The sequence below is a fragment of the Mandrillus leucophaeus genome, unplaced genomic scaffold (genome assembly GCF_000951045.1).
Source record: "Mandrillus leucophaeus isolate KB7577 unplaced genomic scaffold, Mleu.le_1.0 Scaffold13, whole genome shotgun sequence".
In the NCBI taxonomy this organism is placed as follows: Eukaryota; Metazoa; Chordata; class Mammalia; order Primates; family Cercopithecidae; genus Mandrillus; species Mandrillus leucophaeus.
In genome coordinates this window covers 4,140,900-4,160,165 of record NW_012101254.1, presented here as the reverse complement: position 1 = coordinate 4,160,165, position 19,266 = coordinate 4,140,900, and the positions used below count along the sequence as shown (strand labels likewise).

The 19,266-nt window shown below is 40.8% G+C and overlaps 2 protein-coding genes across 7 annotated transcripts in view; one reads left to right on the top strand and one right to left on the bottom strand.

The window, feature by feature from the left end:
• Nucleotides 1-8,282, bottom strand: part of SUPT7L (suppressor of Ty 7 (S. cerevisiae)-like) — a 12,364-nt gene extending 4,082 nt beyond the window's left edge. Inside the window, exons 1-5 of one of the 6 annotated variants that reach the window (XM_011972592.1) lie at nucleotides 8,189-8,266; nucleotides 7,775-7,926; nucleotides 6,615-6,717; nucleotides 5,413-5,817; nucleotides 1,512-1,836 (exon numbers count right to left, since the gene is read on the bottom strand). In XM_011972592.1, coding sequence (XP_011827982.1) covers nucleotides 1,512-1,836; nucleotides 5,413-5,817; nucleotides 6,615-6,628 — 744 coding nt within the window. In that variant the 5' untranslated portion in view covers nucleotides 6,629-6,717; nucleotides 7,775-7,926; nucleotides 8,189-8,266. Of the gene's footprint in view, nucleotides 1-1,511; nucleotides 1,837-5,412; nucleotides 6,035-6,614; nucleotides 6,718-7,769 lie in introns of all 6 variants that reach the window. The other 5 variants (XM_011972594.1, XM_011972591.1, XM_011972593.1 and 2 more) reach the window with 5 other exon arrangements.
• Nucleotides 8,201-19,266, top strand: part of SLC4A1AP (solute carrier family 4 (anion exchanger), member 1, adaptor protein) — a 30,907-nt gene continuing 19,841 nt past the window's right edge. Inside the window, exons 1-5 of the mRNA XM_011972596.1 lie at nucleotides 8,201-9,020; nucleotides 9,566-9,761; nucleotides 11,979-12,101; nucleotides 13,216-13,276; nucleotides 13,619-13,758. Of these exons, the coding sequence (XP_011827986.1) occupies nucleotides 8,358-9,020; nucleotides 9,566-9,761; nucleotides 11,979-12,101; nucleotides 13,216-13,276; nucleotides 13,619-13,758 (1,183 nt within the window). The 5' untranslated portion in view covers nucleotides 8,201-8,357. The remainder of the gene's footprint in view (nucleotides 9,021-9,565; nucleotides 9,762-11,978; nucleotides 12,102-13,215; nucleotides 13,277-13,618; nucleotides 13,759-19,266) is intronic.

Sequence of the window (19,266 nt, the reverse complement as noted above, 5' to 3'; positions counted from 1 at the left end):
CATAAAGGTAAAAAAAAAGTGTTAAAACAGAACTGGGACAAAAGATTACATTTTTTTTTGGGTATAAAAATTAACAGGAGGCTGGGCACAGTCATTCACACCTGTCATCCCGGTACTTTGGGAGGCCAAGGCGGAAGGACCACTTGAGCCTAGGAGTCTGAGACCAGCTTGGGCAACATCTAGTGAGATCCTATCTCTACAAAAAAAAAAAAGAGCTGGGCATGGTGGTTCACATCTGTGGTCTTAGCTACTTGGGAGGCTGAGGTGGAACGATCACTTGAGCCTAGCAGGTTAAGGCTGTAGTGAGCTGTGATTGTGCCACTGCACTCCAGCCCAGGCAACCCTGTCTAAAAAAAGGAAAAACAAATTGACATATGTATCCTAGGTGAATAATCAATGGTGTGGGAAATCTGGATCACTTAGCAAAGACTTTTCTTGGGTGTTAAATATTTTAGACCTGCAGAGACTGAAACAGTGAACAAATGACTTAAGAGCACAAGGGCTGAAGAGGTTAGCTGGTTCCAACCAAAATCACCCCTCACCAACCCATCCTCCAGGCAATATCATTTTACTTTTTTTTATGGCACTTAACATTATACAAAATTGTATTTTTGTAAGTATGTGCTTAGAGACAGCTAAGTCTTGCTATATTGCCCAGGCTGGCCTTAAACTTCTGGCCTCAAACAATCCTCCCACCTCAGCCTCCCAAGCAGCTATATTAGAGATATATATTACAATTCTAGTCAAACCATTATATTAGCTGCTTGGGAGGCTGAGGCGGGAGGATTGCCAGTAGGAGATCTATGTTTTCTTTTTTTTTTTTTCAGACAGGGTCTTGCTCTGTCACCCAGGTTGGAGTGCAATGGCACAATCATGGCTCGCAGCAGCCTTAACTTCCTGGTCTCAAGTGATCTCACCTCACACTCCCGCGTAGCTGAGACCACAGGCATGAGCCACCATGTCCAGCTAATTTTTATTTTTAAATTTTCTATAGAGATGGGGGTCTCACTATATTGTCCAGGCTGGTCTTGAACTCCTGGCCTCAAGCAATCCTCCCACCTCAGCTTCCCAAGTAGCTGGGATTACAGGCATGTGCCATCATGCCCAGCTCCTGAAATTGTTTTGATCATTTTTTGTTGACTTGTGTTTGTTTCCCTTCAAAAACAATGTACGCTCAGGTAACTTAGTAACTGCTGAATCCCACAATGCTTGACTCTCAACAGGCACTCAATAAATACTTGATGAATAAAGTCAGACTACCTGCATTCTCTCAGATTCCATATATTTGTGGATAGTTTCTTCCAGAGGAAGTATCTGTGAATGTGGCCATTCATTGACTAAAGGAGACCCATTTGGCCAGGAACATCGCTAGGGCCATCATAAAAGTATGTTAAGTTCACTCGGTTCCAAGACTCTGTGCTCTGCACTCTAGACCAAGTGTTGTGGGATCCTGCTGAACACTCCTAGATTGCACAGACATCTGTGCCCACTTTTCAACAGGGTCGCCTCACCTGTAGCATGTAACTGTGATAGTCCTTGATGCGGTGCTGCCAGAACTTCTGGAGGGAGAGCACACTGCCGATACCCACTTCATGGAATACCTGCTCCATCACATCTGGAAAAGGAGTCTGTCCCAGCCGGGCCTCCCGGTCCACAGCAAAACGCAACAACTTGGTAAACTTAAGGCAATACTCATGTGCCACATCAGTTAGGGTCTCCAGGACACTTTCATTAGCACAGTCAAAGCCTGCGTGGGCCAGGATTGTGGCCACTGCCTGGTAAAGGAGCTGCCGACAGGAGTGCCAGCTGAGTTCAGTCACAGGTTCCCCTTTCCCACTGAAAGTGGAGATATGATGATGTTATTAATGTTCTTGCAAAGGGGTGACCTCACCTGTCTCCCCAGGAGTTTTACAATTCCAGTCAAGCCACTAGCCTAGCTTTCCAGGGAAATTCTATCCAAGTTACATAGCTCAGTTTCATCCTGCTGCTATCAGGACATGTCTTAGCAACCCATGGTCATATCTTTGAGCTCCTCCAAAGACATAGTTTGAATAGGCAATACATGTCTATAATACACAGTCCAAAAGGATATCTAGTGAAAAGAAAGTTTCCTTCTAGCAACTGTTAAATTTTGATCACTTTTAGGATTAAGTTTAACAGTATAGCCCAGACACTGCTCAGTGATGCTCTAATTATTTTACCACAACCTAGTTTTCATACATGCTGGGCAATATATTAATACAAACTTTTAGAAATTCGCAGTTCCAATAAAGAGATTCTTCACAGCTTGCCAGGAGTTTAAGATTCTTAGATTCTTATAAAATTACAAGGGACCATTTCAAAACAGGTAAGGCAACTCAATTTTATAAAAGCAATTTAAAACGTATATAGCTTATAAAGCATTTTCATCCTATCCTGTGTTGTGCAATGGGTAGGGTCTGCATTATTATTATTTCTATTTGCCAGGAGAGGAAACAGGTTCGGAAGGGCTGACTTGCCAAAATTTGTTTACATGTTATTAATAAGTGGTAAAGCTTCTGACTCCAGAAACCGTATCCTTCATAATACACCATTTTGCCCCAATCACCACTACAGAAATCTTAATATTTCTAAGAAAAAATTTAAGAAAGCTATTTGATCTAAAAATAACTTAAGAAGCTTTTAATAATTTACCCATCTCTTGAAATTTCCTATTGGCTTCTGCCTATCCCTGACAAAGGAATTTATTTTACCAATAAAAATAGAGCACAGAAAATCATATTTCCCTGGTTCATACTTGGCATGTGTCATCACGCACTGTACAAAAGTACCCGAGGGGTTATCCACCCACTAAACCCTGACCTGTTCAATAGCAACTATTGCAGTTTACATAATAGTTTTGAGAATAAGACAATTAATTGCCAAGTAACTTCATTTACTATCGTCATCATTTCTATGGCCAGTGTCTCTGGGCCAAAAGCTAAAGGCCTCAGAGGTACCTAATAAACAGAGACAACTAAACCAATATCACTTTCCTAGAATAATATGTGGACCTCTTTCAAAGGAAAATAATTTTTTGGTGCCCTCATAGCTGATGTGAATTATTTTTGTTATACAGTTTCTTAAATATGTATAAAATAAAACCATGTAAAAACTTTTGATGGTTATGGCTCTTACTAACACTATAAATTTGATACAAAACTAAAAATGAATAAATAACAGTATCAATTTAATATGATAGATAACATTATGTTGTTGAAATTAAATTGCCCTCAGTATGTGAATACAGTATTGATCACCACAGAGCAAGTTTTTTGAGTTGGGCATGTCTATGCTAGCATATATTTGCTGTGTATGTAATAACAGTTATGCCTCCCCTTTTCATTATTCCAGTGACTTCAGAACTTTTTATTACAGTGGACCTTGATATAATCTGGCCTTCACCTGGCCCAACTGCAATGCAACTCTTATGTATTTAGTCTATTTCTGTACTTTTCTCGTTAGTTTGGGAACCATTAAAATAGTATTATTAGTGACCGGGCGCGGTGGCTCAAGCCTGTAATCCCAGCACTTTGGGAGGCCGAGACGGGCGGATCACGAGGTCAGGAGATCGAGACCATCCTGTCTAACAGGGTGAAACCCCGTCTCTACTAAAAAATACAAAAAACTAGCCGAGCGAAGTGGTGGGTGCCTGTAGTCCCAGCTACTCGGGAGGCTGAGGCAGGAGAATGGTGTGAACCTGAGAGGAGGAGCTTGCAGTGAGCTGAGATCCGGCCACTACACTCCAGCCTGGGTGACAGAGCAAGACTTCGTCTCAAAAAAAAAAAAAAAATAGTATTATTGGCAACAGGTAGATGTAATAAATAACATATAATATCACTTCTGTAGTATTCTTGCCAAACATATTTAATCTGAATCTAATCTTGAGGAGATAATCAGCAAATCCAGTAATTGTGACATTCTACAAGTGACCTGAACTCATAAGACTCTAAAGAGGCATAACAACCAGATACAACGCATGAATCTTTGTTAGGTCCTGGACTCGGGGCGGGGGAAGACATTTACAAAAGATAATTGGAAGAATGTGAATATGAACTTATTAAGTAGTATTTAATGTTCATTTACTTTGGTGTGTTGATGGTATTATGATTATTCAGGAAAATTTCCTTATTCTTAGGATATGCATGCTGAGGAATTTAGGGGTGAAATATGGCGATGTCTGCAACTTCCTTTAAAATGTTTGGGGGAAAATGTGTGCATATACAAGTATGCATATATGTATGTGTATGTGTGTATATATGTGTATACACACACATGTGAGAAAGTAAATGTGGCAAAATGTTAAACATTGGTGAATCATGGTGAAGGGTATTTGGATGTTTGTTGACTACAACTTACACATTTCTGTAGGTCTGGCAAATTTCAAAATGAAAAGAAAAAAAGTAATTGTTTGGCATGAAATATAACTTGCACACTGACATCTAGTAGCAGCTCTAGGTTATAAGGCAGTCCCCTTCGGAGGATGTGGAGCAGGGCTTCTCAAACTTAAATGCACATACAAATCTCCTGGAGATCTTGTTAAAATGCAGATTCTGATTCAGCAGGACTGGATGAGGCCTGAGATTCTGCATTTCTAAAAACCTCCCAGGTGATGTTGATGCTGCAGATCTTGGATCAGATATTGAGTAGTAGGGATCAATAATATTTTTATATTATTCTTTTTTTTTTTTTTTCCGACAGGGTCTCAGTCACCCAGACTGGAGTGCAGTGGAGCGATCTGCAATCTCTGCCTCCCCTGGGTTCAAGTGATTCTCGTGCCTCAGCCACTACACCTGATTAATTTTTGTATTTTTAGTAGAGATGGGGTTTCCCCATGTTGGCCAGGCTGATTTTGAACTCCTTGCCTCAAGTGATCCACCCACCTTGGCTTCCTAAAGTGTTGGGATTACAGGCTTGAGCCACTGTGCTCAGCTTATATTATTATTTCTTAAACTATGTTATCAAAATGAAAACACACAATTTAAAGATTTTTGTATAGACTTGTGGATTCCTAAAAATACCAGAATAAGTCCATGAATCCCAATTTGAAGACACCGAGTTAAACCCATAATACATTTTTTATATTAAAGAGAAAGACTAGATCCTAAGAACTATGAGGCCATGGCCTTTTTTACATACCAGTGTATTACCTTGCTCCTAGTAAAGTGCTTGGCACATAGTAAGCACTCAAAAAATTAAAAAATACAGACCCTGAATTCTGAAGACTGGCATTCAAAACTTAGACATCTCACTAATTACCTGAGAAACCTTGGCCAAGTCAATTACTCTTATCCTCATTTTCCTCGCGTGGAAATGGAAATGCTATTACAAGCTTAACAGGGTTGTTGGGAAGATGACTTGAGAAAAGTAAGATACAGCAAAGCCTTGCCTTACCGATAAAAGTCACTCTCTGGGTCACTGTGCCGGATCTGGAATGGTGCATTGGGATTTTTACAATCTAAAGGCAGGAGGTCATCAGGGAGAGGAGGTGACCCAGGGCACGAGGGAAGAGGTTCACTCTCTTCAGTTTTTACACCTTCTGTCTGCTGCTGATTCTGGGCCTGCGCTGTGGCAATAAGGTTGCGAAGTCGTCGGTTGTGCTGAATCAACTGAATCGTATGGATGGTGAGACTACATGGCTCTGAGGGGATGTCCAGCATAGTGGGGGGCTTCGGCTTGTTGGCTGAGGGTTGGTGCAGGGGTGGGTCATGGACTTCCACCAGACGGAACTCCCGTGGGAGCAAATCAAAGGAACTTCTGTTGGTCTGGCTTGATGATATTGGTATCTCTCCCCAGTATCTCAACATTTTGGAATAAGAAGAGAAGAGGTCTCAGGATAAATGTAGATGATAACCTAAAAGTAATGTGTTTAAATCCTGGCAACTTTAGATTATAGGCTTCTGTAGTGAAAAATACGAGGTCTAGCCAGTCAGTTATTTATGTAAACAGCAGGCTATTTGTGACCACTTAGAAAAATGTCAGTGTCAGCAAAACTGTAGGACCAAAGATGTTCTCCCTAAACAAGAGAAATGTAACTGTTAGATGCTGGTTATTGTCATACTATGACAATTCCTACTACACTGAACCACAGGGTAGAATTTGGGTCATTAGTAGACCAATAGCTACAACAGCATCTGGAGCTCTAGTATCCCTATTTCCATCTCACTCACTAACTCATTACCAGAACTACCATCATGCTCAATCCTGAACAATAAGCAAGGCCTGATAAAGTATCTTGATACATCTGTGCTGGATCAATAGGAGAAAAGCAAGTAGTGTTAAAGATAGTAAGAAGTGGTTCTTATTATGTGTATCTTAGGCATGGTCCTGCTGGAAAAATTTATGAACCACTAATATAAATGGCATTATGCTTTCAACTTTTGCAATATAGAATGTGAGGAATGTGAGAGATTTCTGCTGCCTCCTAATTGGTATCCCTTCCTCCAATCTCTCTTTGTATGTAATCTATTCTCTACACTGCTGCTAGACTTACTCTTTTTAAAACTTAAATCTAATGGCTTCCCATTGCCTACTGGAAAAAGTCAGAATTCCTTGGCTTATGATTCAACAAAATTCACAATCTGGTTTCAACTCACCTTTGCAGATTCATTGTCCGTATGTCTCTTCAAGTTCAACAAACATTTATCAAATGCCTGGCATTCTGGGCGGGTCAAAGACTGATAATGTGAGATCCTTGCCCTGAGGTGAGGAAGAGAAACAGAAGCAGAATATTTCAATATGAAAGTACGTGGTAAGTACTGTTCTAGAGGTATATGGACCTGGGGTAGTGGAAGCACAAAGGAGGAACTCCCTGGGTGAAATGACTACCTTTGTTCTAACAACGTTATACTACTTAGTTTCTTGAGAATGCTGTCCATTTCCACAGTTGACACTTCCAGCTGTGAACTCTGCCAGAAATGCTCTGCCAACCCTGCACATCCCTGGCAGACTCATATTCATTTTTAAGTACATACAGCATAAGTCCCCACCCTCCGTCACTTCCCCAGTGCATCTCCCTTTCTCTATTCTCACAGTGCTTTGCATGTCTACGTCACAGCATTTATCTTTGGATTTTAATTAGTACTTATCACAATAGATTTTTTCCTCCCATCTATTTCTTATGGCCATGGTCTTGTTACAGGGCCAGGCACAGAGAAATATCTATCTGGCATTTGTTGAATGTTTACTATATACCAGACTTCACCTTTTTTGTTTGTTTCTTTTTTGAGACAGGGTCTCACTCTGTAGCCCAGGCTGGAGTGCAGTGGTACAATCATAGTTCACTGCAGCCTCAACCTCCTGGGCCCAAGAAATTCTCCCATCTCAGCCTCTCGAGTAGCTGGGACTACAGCCGTGCGCCAGTCTCTTTTTTTTTTTTTTTTTTTTTTTTTTTTTTTGGCGAGACAGGGTCTCGCCATGTTGCCCAGCCTCCTCTGGAACTCCTGGGCTCAAGCAACCCTCCCGCCTCAGCCTCCCGAAATGTTGGGATTACAGGCATGAGCCACCGTTCCGGCTGACATTTATTGTTTAATTCAATTCTTCCAACAACCCTATGAAGCTAATAATCTTATCCTCATTTTTCAGAGGGCTGAGGCCTAGTGTCTTGCCCAATGTCACAAATGGCGAGGTCAAAAATCGAGTCTCCAGAGTCTGCACTCTTAACCACTAAACTATTCTGCCTTAATAATTAATTTCAGAAAAAAATAAATGAATGAACGAAATAAAAAAAAAAAGTCACCCTCTTCCCTTACTTTACCGAAAGGAGCAGGAAGAACAGGCACTGAGCCCAAGGAATGCCCAAGTCCCTCCAGGGGTTTTCTCGGTCACGGTCCGCCGGCGCAGGCGCCAATCAGAGGGTCCTGAGGTCGCCTGCTGTCCAGAGCAGCCGGAAAAAGGGGAGGTCTGGACCTGAACCGAGACAAGGAGGTACCACACTACTCACTGCTGCCTCACAGAGCGGGCTGGGCGGCTGTCTGGACCCCGAGAGGCCTGAGGCAAGGGTCGCGTCAAGCCCCAAAAACTGGTTTGTTGATTAGTGAGCTAAGACCGCCGGAAGCGCTTCTTCTCACTCAAGCTATGCAACAGGAAGTCATTACGATCTCATTGTAACCTCTAAAGATGTCCCCGTTCTGCACAGCATCCCGATAACCGTTTTTTCTCGTATTATGACCTTCTCGTGTTAGCACCAATTTGCAACTCTCCAGGTCGTGAATGAGCAACTTCACCACCGCCGCCTGCAGACGCCACTGGGAGCTTGGGAGAGTGGGACGTGTACAGGAACGTAAAGACCGAAGGGTGAGGTTTCGAAGGAGCGGATTTCGAGGTTGCACTGATTGAGGATGGCTGACATTCTCTCTCAGTCAGAGCCGCTGGCATCGCAAGAGCTCAGTGGGGACTTCAAGAAGCCAGCTCTGCCGGTGCCCGCAGCGGCGCGGAGTAAGGCCCCGGCCACCAGTTCTTCAAACCCTGAGGAGGTGCAGAAGGAAGGGCCCACTGCGTTGCAGGACCCCAGTTCTGGGGAGCCCGACGTCCCTCCTCCTCAGCCGGACTGCGGGGATTTTAGGAGTCTACAGGAGGAGCAGTCGCGCCCCCCGACAGCGGTTTCTTCCTCTGGCGGTCCAGCCCGGGCTCCCCCCTACCAGGAGCCTCCATGGGGTGGCCCTGCCACAGCCCCCTACAGCTTAGAGACCCTGAAGGGCGGCGCTATCCTTGGCACCCGTAGCTTGAAAGGGACGAGTTACTGCCTTTTCGGGAGGCTGTCTGGCTGCGACGTGTGCCTGGAGCACCCTTCGGTGTCTCGGTACCACGCAGTACTGCAGCACAGGGCGTCTGGCCCTGACGGAGAATGCGACAGCAACGGGCCGGGCTTCTACCTCTACGATCTGGGAAGCACCCATGGCACTTTTCTCAACAAAACTCGCATCCCACCTCGCACCTACTGTCGAGTCCACGTTGGACATGTTGTTCGCTTCGGAGGCAGCACCCGGCTCTTTATCCTGCAGGTAGGTAGAAAAACCTAGAATTGAAATCTCGGGCTCATTGGGCTGCGTTCTTGTGCTTCTTAAGCTTTTGATGAGGAAGAAGAATCTCCCATTCAGCGATTACAAAAGTGAAGGAATCAAGTCTGGCCTATCATCTCCAGAGTGCTGTACACATTGCCGTATTTCTGAAAGTCATGTTCACAATCCCGAACTCTAAAATAGTTTTTTTTGTTTGTTTGTTTGATTTTTGGCCAGGTGCGGTGGCACGCGCCTGTAATCCCAACACTTTGGGAGGCCCAGGCGGGAGGATCGCTTTAGCCCAGGAGTTTGAGAGGAGGCTGGGCAACATGGCAAGACCCTGTCTCTAAAAAAAAAAAAAAAAAATTAATTAGCCAGGCATCATGGTCCCAGCTACTCGGGAGGCTGAGATGGGAGGATCACCTGAGCCAGGAGGTCAAGGCTGCAGTGAGGCGTATTCCAGCCACTGCACTCCAGTGCAGCCTAGGCGACAGAGCAAGACCCTGTCTCTAAATAAATAAATAACCTTTTTTTCCTTGGTTCATCAGGGACCAGAGGAAGACCGAGAGGCAGAATCCGAGTTAACAGTAACACAGTTGAAGGAATTGCGCAAGCAGCAACAAAAATTGTTGGAGAAGAAGATGCTGGGAGAAGACTCAGATGAAGAAGAGGAAATGGATACCTCTGAAAGGAAGATAAATGCTGGTAGCCAAGATGATGAGATGGGTTGCACCTGGGGAATGGGTAAGAAATTAAAATTGCTGCCGGAGGTTAATATTTTACGTTCATTACTAGTGGTACCCTTAAATGTTTTTCTAAATCATACAGCTTTTCATGGGTCACATGAGGTAACCAAAACCTGGAGTGATTCATTAACTTTACTGATGTAAAGAAATTGACTTATAGGCACTTTGGATTTTTTAAAAAATTGTTTTTAATGCACTCTATTGTTCAAAACTTGTCCTAGGCATAAAATTATTATTTTTACAATTCTAAAATTTTATATTTATTAAGTACTGACCTTGTGCTATGTGATTATCATTGGAGGGGGTGGAACTCTATTCAATCAAATAAATGGGATGTTATTCAATATAGGATATTCTCTTGAATTTTTTGTACTTTGTGAAAATATCCTGAAATGTGGAATATCTAATCAGAGAAAGCTGGTCCCTTAGCCAAAATAATAAACTTTCTTTAACACCAGATATTTTAGAAAATGGATATTCAGGAGATGGGAGTATAAAAAGGTAGAAGATGGCCTTAATATATAGTTGGGAAGACAGGAGAAGTTACAAAATTACTTGTGCTAAGTGCCAAACAAAAGCTAGAACCGTAAGTAAGTTAGAGTGAAAGTTTGGAGAAGAGAGAACAATCACTGGGGACTTAGACCTGTGTTGTCTAATACGGTAGCCACTAGCCACATGTGGTTACTGAGCACTTGCAGTGTGGCTAGTCCCAATTGACGTGTGCTGTAAATGCAAAATACACACTGAATTTCAAAGACTTAGTCTGAAAAAAAGAATGTAGAATATCTCTTTCATGATATTTTTATACTGATGTCATGCTGAAATGACAATTTTATCTGTTTCTTTTATTTTGTAATGTGGCTAATAGAAAATTTAAGATTATACATACAGCTTTCATTATATTTCCGTTGGACAGCATTGACTTAGATCTTTGGGAAACTTTATTTTTTTTATTTTAGTAAAGACGGGGTTTCGCCATATTGGCCAGGCTGGTCTTGAACTCCTGACCTTGTGATCCACCCTCCTCTCCCCCGCTTGGCCTTCCAAAGTGTTGGGATTACAGGCATGAACCACTGCACCCAGCAGGGAAACTGTATAAGCATAAGGATTTTTGAGCTGGAACTTGAAGGAAAGGAAAAGCCTTATGAAGCTGAGTATTGGGATTGGTATTCAGGGTAGGGATTGATGATTTTAAGGAAGTTGTGAGTAGACCAGTCTATTTGGCAGATATAAGAAGTATTAGGAAATTATATTGGAAATGAAAGTTAGATATGAGTGTGAGAGAACAAGAATGCCAGACTGAGGAGCTCAAATTTTTTTCCACAATGTGGTAGGTAATTTTACTTTTAAAATATAATAATGGAGAAAAAAAAATTAAGGTGCCATGAAAACAAGTTTTGATTTGTCACACAATTTAGAAAACCTGAATATGCTCATACTGGTGGGTTGCGTTTGTTCCACCCGTTGTCCCTGCAAGTATGTATTATTTTTCATCACAGATAAACTACATCTTTTTTTTTTTTTTTGGAGACAGAGTCTCACTCTGTCGCCCGGGCTGGGGCTGGAGTGCAGTAGCGCAATCTTGGTTCACTACAACCTCTTCCTCCCAGGTTCAAGCAGTTCTCCTGCCTCAGCCTCCCGAGTAGGTGGGATTACAGGCACCCACCACTATGCCCAGCTAATTTTTTGTATTTTTTTTTTGAGACGGAGTCTCGCTGTGTTGCCCAGGCTGGAGTGCAGTGGTGCCATCTCGGCTTACTGCAAACTCTGCCTCCTGGGCTCACGTCATTCTCCTGCTTCAGCCTCCGGAGTAACTGGGACTACAGGCACCCGCCACCATGCCTGGAGAATTTTTGTATTTTTGGTGGAGATGGGGTTTCACCGTGTTAGCCAGGATGGTCTCGATCTCCTGACCTCATGATCCGCCCGCCTTGGCCTCCCAAAGTGCTGGGATTACAGGCATGAGCCACCACACCCGGCCTAATTTTTTGTATTTTTAGTAGAGATGGGATTTCACCATGTTGGCCAAGCTGGTCTCGAACTCCTGACCTTGTGATCCACCTGCCTTGGCCTCCCAAGTTGCTGGGATTACAGGTGTGAGCCACCGTGCCCAGCCTAAACTATGTCTTTATGCAGCCTGAAAGAATAGTGGGTATCATTCAAATAGTCTCTTCTCATGTCTGATTGTCTTTTCTTTCTTTCCCATATCCTGTAGGAGAAGATGCAGTAGAGGATGATGCTGAAGAGAACCCTATTGTCTTAGAGTTTCAGCAGGAAAGGGAGGCCTTTTATATAAAGGATCCCAAAAAGGCCCTCCAAGGCTTTTTTGACCGAGAAGGTATGTAAACAGATTCTGACCCTACCACTAAAATGTATCCAGAGCAGTATGGTTTTCTAGAGCTTCAGGTTGAGCTTTATACTAAGATATGCTGTAATTTTATTGCCGTCCTTCTTGTTCACTTTTTACTCTTGTGGTCAGTTACTTTAGGTTTATTTTGAAAATTATTCCTCATTAGTATAGCAGAGGGAAAAAAATCATAAAAATCTTGTTAGTCTTTCTTCTTATCTTAAAAAAAAGAAGTACTTTTTCCTGACTCATCTCATTCTTCTCAAAAGATCCTGGACTTTGGTGGTGGGGAAATTGAGCCAACTTCCTGTAATTTTTTAATTCCAAATTCACCTGATCTTTTGTAATTCTTAACATGGGTTTTGACTTTATATTATATGATTTAAAATTTTTTTCCATAGAGGATTGTTTTGGTAGAAATACTTTGAGAGAATATCTATGTATATGTGTGTATATGTGTATATATTTTATATGTATATATAAATAATATATGAAACAGCTGTACACTTAATATCTGTGGTTCTAAAAACCAGGCAACTGTGTTAAAATAACCGCTTAAGTCTACAACTTAGAAAAGTGAAAGGTACTATACAGTGAACAAAGCTATGTACGGAGAATTGATTACTTTGAGTTTGCTTTTTTCTCTGCCTCAGACTTACTCTAATTTTATTATCAGATGATAATCCCTAGGAATGAGAAGTGAAATGCATTGAAATTTACTGAGTGTAATATGGGAACTTGTTCTTTTTTTGACAGGGTCTCACTCTGTCGCCCAGGCTGGAGTGCAATGGTGCAATCTTGGCTCACTGCAATCTTAACCTCCTGGGTTTAAGCTATCCTCCGGCCTTAGCACCCATAGTAACTGGGACAAAAGGCATGTACCATTATGCCTGGCTAATTTTTGTATTTTTTTGTAGAGATGGGGGTTTGCCATGTTGCACAGACTGGTCTCGCTCTCCTAAACTCAAGCTGTCATCCTGCCTCAGCCTCCCAAAGTGTTAGGATAGGAACTTGTTCTTATTTAACATTTGTTCTCATTTCTCATTGTATCAACTAGTAATTTTTGGATTCTATTAAAATTGTTTTGTCCGTCTTTCTCCCACAGGAGAAGAATTAGAATATGAATTTGATGAACAGGGACATAGCACTTGGCTCTGCAGGGTGAGGTATGTTTTTTTCTTATTAATGTTCATTTCTGGAAAATGGCCAATTTCAGGTTTAATGTATGGTTATAGATAACAACCCAAAAAGTAGCTTTCATCTAATTTTAAGCTATTTCTAAATTTGAACCTTCATAGTTTAGTAACCCTTATATTATTGGAGAGTGGGGTGGAATGGGTAAGAAATAGAAAGAAAAGATTTTAAATCCAACATTGGCAAGATAAAAGAAGATGGATTCAAAGACTAAAAGACCATCTAAAAAAAATGACTATTATCATAGCATAGTAGTTGTTTTCATGAGAATTGGAGCTTAATGCTGTGCTGTAATTCCCACCAACCCAATGAAGATTACCTGTGGATGATTCAACTGGAAAACAACTGGTGGCTGAGGCCATTCACTCAGGAAAGAAAAAAGAAGCAATGATCCAGTGCTCATTGGAAGCTTGTCGGATTCTTGACACTTTGGGATTGCTTCGGCAGGAAGCAGGTCAGTATATAGGAGCCCTTTTTTTCTAGGGAAAAAAAAGGAAAATTCGACACGAATGGTAATAAAACTTCTTTATGGGGGAATATATAAATTGTACAGAATTTTTTGAAGTGAAAAGAAAAAAATTCTCAATACCCTAAGGTGGCCACTGTTTATGTTCTCCCAGGCATTTTCCATGCATATATAGATGTGTGCTGAGAACTAGATCCCTTAACAAAAAACAAACACTCATACACAAATGTAGTCATATTAATTACAATCTTTTGTGACTCACTTTTTTAACATAAGAATATATCATGGATATTATTATCATTATTATTATTATTATTTTTGAGATGCAGTCTCACTCTGTCACCCAGGCTGGAGTGCAGTGGCATGATCTCGGCTCACTGCAACCTCCACCTCCCAGGTTCAAGCCATCCTCCCACCTCAGCCTCAGTAGTAGCTGGGACTATAGGCACACACCACCATGCACAACTAATTTTTGTATTTATTTATTTATTTATTTTGAGACGGAGCTTTGCTCTTGTTGCCCAGGCTGGAGTGCAATGGTGTGATCTTGCCTCACTGCAACCTCTGCCTCCTGGGTTCAAGCAATTCTCCTGCCTCATCCTCCCGAGTAGCTGGAATTACAGGCATGCACCACCATGCCTGGCTAATTTTGTATTTTTAGTAGAAACCGAGTTTCTCCATGTTGGTCAGGCTGGTCTCAAGCTCCCAACCTCAGGTGATCCACCTGCCTCGGCCTCCCAAAGTGCTGGGATTATAGGCATGAGCCACCGCACCTGGCCAATTTTTGTATTTTTAATAGAGATGAAGTTTCACCATGTTGGTCAGGCTGGTCTCGAACTCCTGACCTCAGGTGATCTGCCCGCCTTGGCCTCCCAAAGTGCTGGGATTACAGGCAGGAGCCACTCTGCCTGGCCGTATCACGAATATTACATCAATACAATAGTATGTATCAATACGTTATTTATGTATTTTGCTTTTTTTTTTTTTTTTAAAGTCTGAGTAGAGCATCATTTATTAGTAAGGCTTATATTATATTTTTATTATTGCAAAGTAACTTGTCTGGTTCAAAACTACCGAAAAGCTTATAATAAAATATACTTGTTCCTTGCCCTACCCCTCCTCAGCCTTCTTCCCTAAAGGCTTTCAGTTCTTTCAGTTATTTATTCTGGCATTTAAAAACACCTGTATTTCTTGGTCGGGCGCAGTGGCTCACGCCTGTAATCCCAGCACTTTGGGAGGCCAAGGCAGGCAGATCACGAGGTCAGGAGATTGAGACCATCCTGGCTAACACGGTGAAACCCCGTCTCTACTAAAAATACAAAAATTTGCCTAGGCGCGGTGGCTCATGCCTGTAATCCCAGCACTTTGGGAGGCCAAGGCAGGCAGATCACGAGCTGTCTCTTATACACATCTAGATGTGTATAAGAGACAGCATCAATACAATAGTATGTATCAATACGTTATTTATGTATTTTGCTTTTTTTTTTTTTTTTTTAAAGTCTGAGTAGAGCATCATTTATTAGTAAGGCTTATATTATATTTTTATTATTGCAAAGTAACTTGTCTGGTTCAAAACTACCGAAAAGCTTATAATAAAATATACTTGTTCCTTGCCCTACCCCTCCTCAGCCTTCTTCCCTAAAGGCTTTCAGTTCTTTCAGTTATTTATTCTGGCATTTAAAAACACCTGTATTTCTAAGAACAAGAGTATGCTGTTACAATTTGAGTCATTTATTTTAGACATTATATGTTGACTCTGCTAAATTAGTATTTAGTATTTACATGATTATGCTTATGCCAATATTAGTCATAACTGAGCAGTTTTATTTCTTTTTGTTTTTCCTAAGGGTAATAATTGTGTTTACTTTTCATGTGTTTGGGGCTTTTTTGTATTTCTTGCTCATTCCTCCCACACCTTTTAGGAGCCTCACCATATCAAACAACTTAATGATTAAGTAATTTATCAGTTCTGATTTTTTTTTTTGGAGACACTTTTTCTGAAGAGCACTATTTTTCTTTCAGGGCTTATTGCTCTGCAGATCTGCTATAGAACTGTCACCTGGGACTTAACTTTCCTATCATCCTTGAGATTCCCTTGTCTTTTCTCTAGGGTTGACTTTTCTGTTTCTTGATTCTCATATTCTCATATTTCTTGGTTTATTTCCTTGCACAGTAGTACATCCTTCTGTACTTTTAGCAGATAAAAAGCTGGTACAACACTAGAGGGCTTGGGTGATGATAGTCTTCAAAGAATTTCACATCTTTCCTTTTCTTGGTCTACTCTCTTGTTTTGGTAGACATCCTCTAGTAGATTTCAGAGAAAGCATGTATAGGAAATATACTTTATTAACCCTTCTCTTCTGAAAATATAATTATTGTAGCTTCACTCCTGATTAATAGTTTGGCTGGGAATACAATTCTAAGTTGGAAAAAGTTTTCCTTATTTTACATTCAATGTTGCTTTTGAGAAATCCTAAACTGTTCAGATTTTGATCCCATTGTATGTCATCTTCTTTTCCCCCTTGCCAGAGTTTGTAAGAGTTTCCCTTTGTTCTAAAGGTTCTAAAACTTAACTATGAAGTACTTTTCTGTGGGTCTATTTTTGTTCATTTTTCTTGTGGGATCCTTTTGATCTGGAAATCTTGGCTGTTCAGGAAGTTTTCTGCAATTATGCCATTAATTGTTTCATCCGTCTGTTTTCTATGGAATTTTATTATTCAGACTTTGGACCTCTTGGACAGACCATTTAAGTTTTTTTTCTTCTTTTTTTCATTTGTATGTCTTTTCATTCTTTCTGAGAGATTTCTGCACCTTTATCTTTCTGCCTTCTCTATTTTGCCATCAAAGTTTTAATTTCTTTCTCTTTTTTTAAGGTTTTAAAATCAGGCAGTCTTTCATGCCAGAGAAGGCTCAAAGACTCCAAGGTTTTAATTTCTAAAAGTTCGTTTTTGGTTTTTGAATTGTCCTTTTTAAAACATAATATCCTGTTGTTTCATGGGTTGTAAATATCTCCTTTCTGTTTTCTCTATGTTATTTTTCTTTTTATGTGGTCTCTGTTTTGCATGTTAAAGACTTTTCTTAGGTGTCATGTAATTCTTCATTGTAGTTTTTTAATTTGGGTATGTAAAAGGTGATTGACAGTTTGGAATATATAAGTGGGGTTTGTTGACTTTGAGCAGTACTGTTGAATGATGTGGGTCAGCCTTTTGTTGGGGAAACCTTGATGTAAGTATCCTTTTAGTTTTCCTCCTCTGTGAGCAAGATTCCCCCAGAAAGTGCTCTTCCAATCTCCTGCTTGAAAGGAAAAAACTGGCTGCCAGTATTCCTAGAGCTACATGGTAGAAGGTGGCTGAGTAGCTTCTCATTTAGCAGTTTTCAGGACAGTACTATTTTTAGATTATAGTGCCCATGCCTTCAACTTTACTAGTCCACTCATAATCCAAAGGCTTTCTGTTTTACCCTTTCCAGAGATTAACCTCTGGATTTCTACTGCAGATGGAAAGGAGATGAGTAGGCAGGGAGGAAGATCTATTTCTCAATCAGTTTTTACTTAGTCCTCCATGACCGTACTATCCATCCCCAGTTACAGATTCATTTGAGGATTCTGCAGTATAATCACTTTGGCTCTCAGCTTTCCCCACTGTTTAGGATTTATCTTTTTAAGTTCTGCTAAGTTAGTTTCTACTCATAGGTCTACTTTCTAGTTTTCTAAAATTTGGATCTTTGTGGATTTCTTTCTTTCTTTCTTTTTTTTTTTGAGACGGAGTCTTGCTCAGTCGCCCAGGCTGGAGTGCAGTGGCCCGATCTTGGCTCACTACAAGCTCCGCCTCCTGGGTTCACGCCATTCTCCTGCCTCAGCCTCCCAAGTAGCTGGGACTACAGGCTCCCGCCGCCACACCTGGCTAATTTTTTGCATTTTTAGTAGAGATGGGGTTTCACGTGTTAACCAGGATGGTCTCGATCTCCTGACCTCGTGATCCGCCCACCTCGGCCTCCCAAAGTGCTGGGATTATATATTTTTAATAAAGACAAGGTCTTGCTATGTTGCCCAGGCTTGGGTAACTATACTTAAAAAACATCTCTTTACTATGGTTTAGTGGGGTTTAGGAAAAGAGGGAAATTAGGTATGTGTGTTTAATGTACCATCTTAACCTGGAAATTAGGCTTATGTTAATAAGGACTATTTTGCTTGCAAATAAGAGAAGTCCAATTCAAACTAGCTTAGGGGAAAGGTTATTGGCTGCAGAAGCTGGGAAGAATAGCTCAGGATGAAGGAACAGGAATGAAGGACCAACTACATGAACCAGAACCTCAAGTTCTGAAACCATAATTTGGTACTACCAAACTGGACTCACATCACCAGGACATATACAAGCTGTATGTGTGTGTGTCTCTGTGAGTGAGTCTGTCTCATGAGTACGTGTTTAAACTTTGCAGACAAATTCTTACCCTGTGCTGAAAAGCTGATTGCTTACAGCTCTGAACTTACAGTCTGTCACTTTAATAACCTCATTGTAAAGAGAACCTCTTTACCCCATCTCTAAATATAAATATGAGGGAAAGAGTCTTACTGATTTGGCTTTGGTCCTGTAACTATCCCTAAACCAGATAAAATGGGGGAGGAATTTTCTAGGGAAAGAGGTACTTTTATCAGAACAGAGGGAGTAGAATGTTGTAGGGTGGACAAACAAGTAGTAGCTGTCATAGTCTCTTATTGATGGACTCTCTACATATTCACTGTTATAAATACTATTGCATTGATATTTATAGAATAAATTTCTAGAAGTGAAATTGCTGGATCAGTGCATTTTTAATGGCAGATATTGTAGGCTTGACCATCAAAAAGGTTGTATCAATGTACATTCCCACCAATTATTAATATTTTTATGTTTTTCTAGTTTAATAGATGAGAAGTATCTAATTTTTAAATTTGTACTTTTTTTTAAGGTAACATCTTTTAAAATATTTATTGTATTTTTCTGTGAACTGCTTTCATTATTCTTTTTCAAATTTTCTTTTGGGTTATTGGCCTTTTTCTGATTTCTTGTTTTCCTTTTTCCTCATTGATTTTTTTTTTTTTGAGATAGAGTTTCTCTCTTGTTGCCCAGGCTGCAGTACAATGGCGCTTTCTTGGCTAACTGCAACCTCTACCTCCCAGGTTCAAGCAATTCTCCTGCCTCAGCCTCCTGAGTAGCTGGGATTATAGGTGCCTGCCACCATGCCCATCTAATTTTTGTATTTTTAGTAGAGATGGGGTTTCACCATGTTGGTCAGGCTGGTCTTGACCTCAGGCGATCCACCCCTCTTTGGCCTCCCAAAGTGCTGGGATTACCACGCCTGGCCATCCTCATTGATTTTTAAAAGCTGTTTGCTCATTAAATAAATTAACTATTTGCTTTAATGAAAAATTATTTAATAAGAAATTGTGGAAAAATAAACATAATAGAAAAGTGTACCATTTTAACCTTTTTAAGAGTACCACTCAGTGGCATTAAG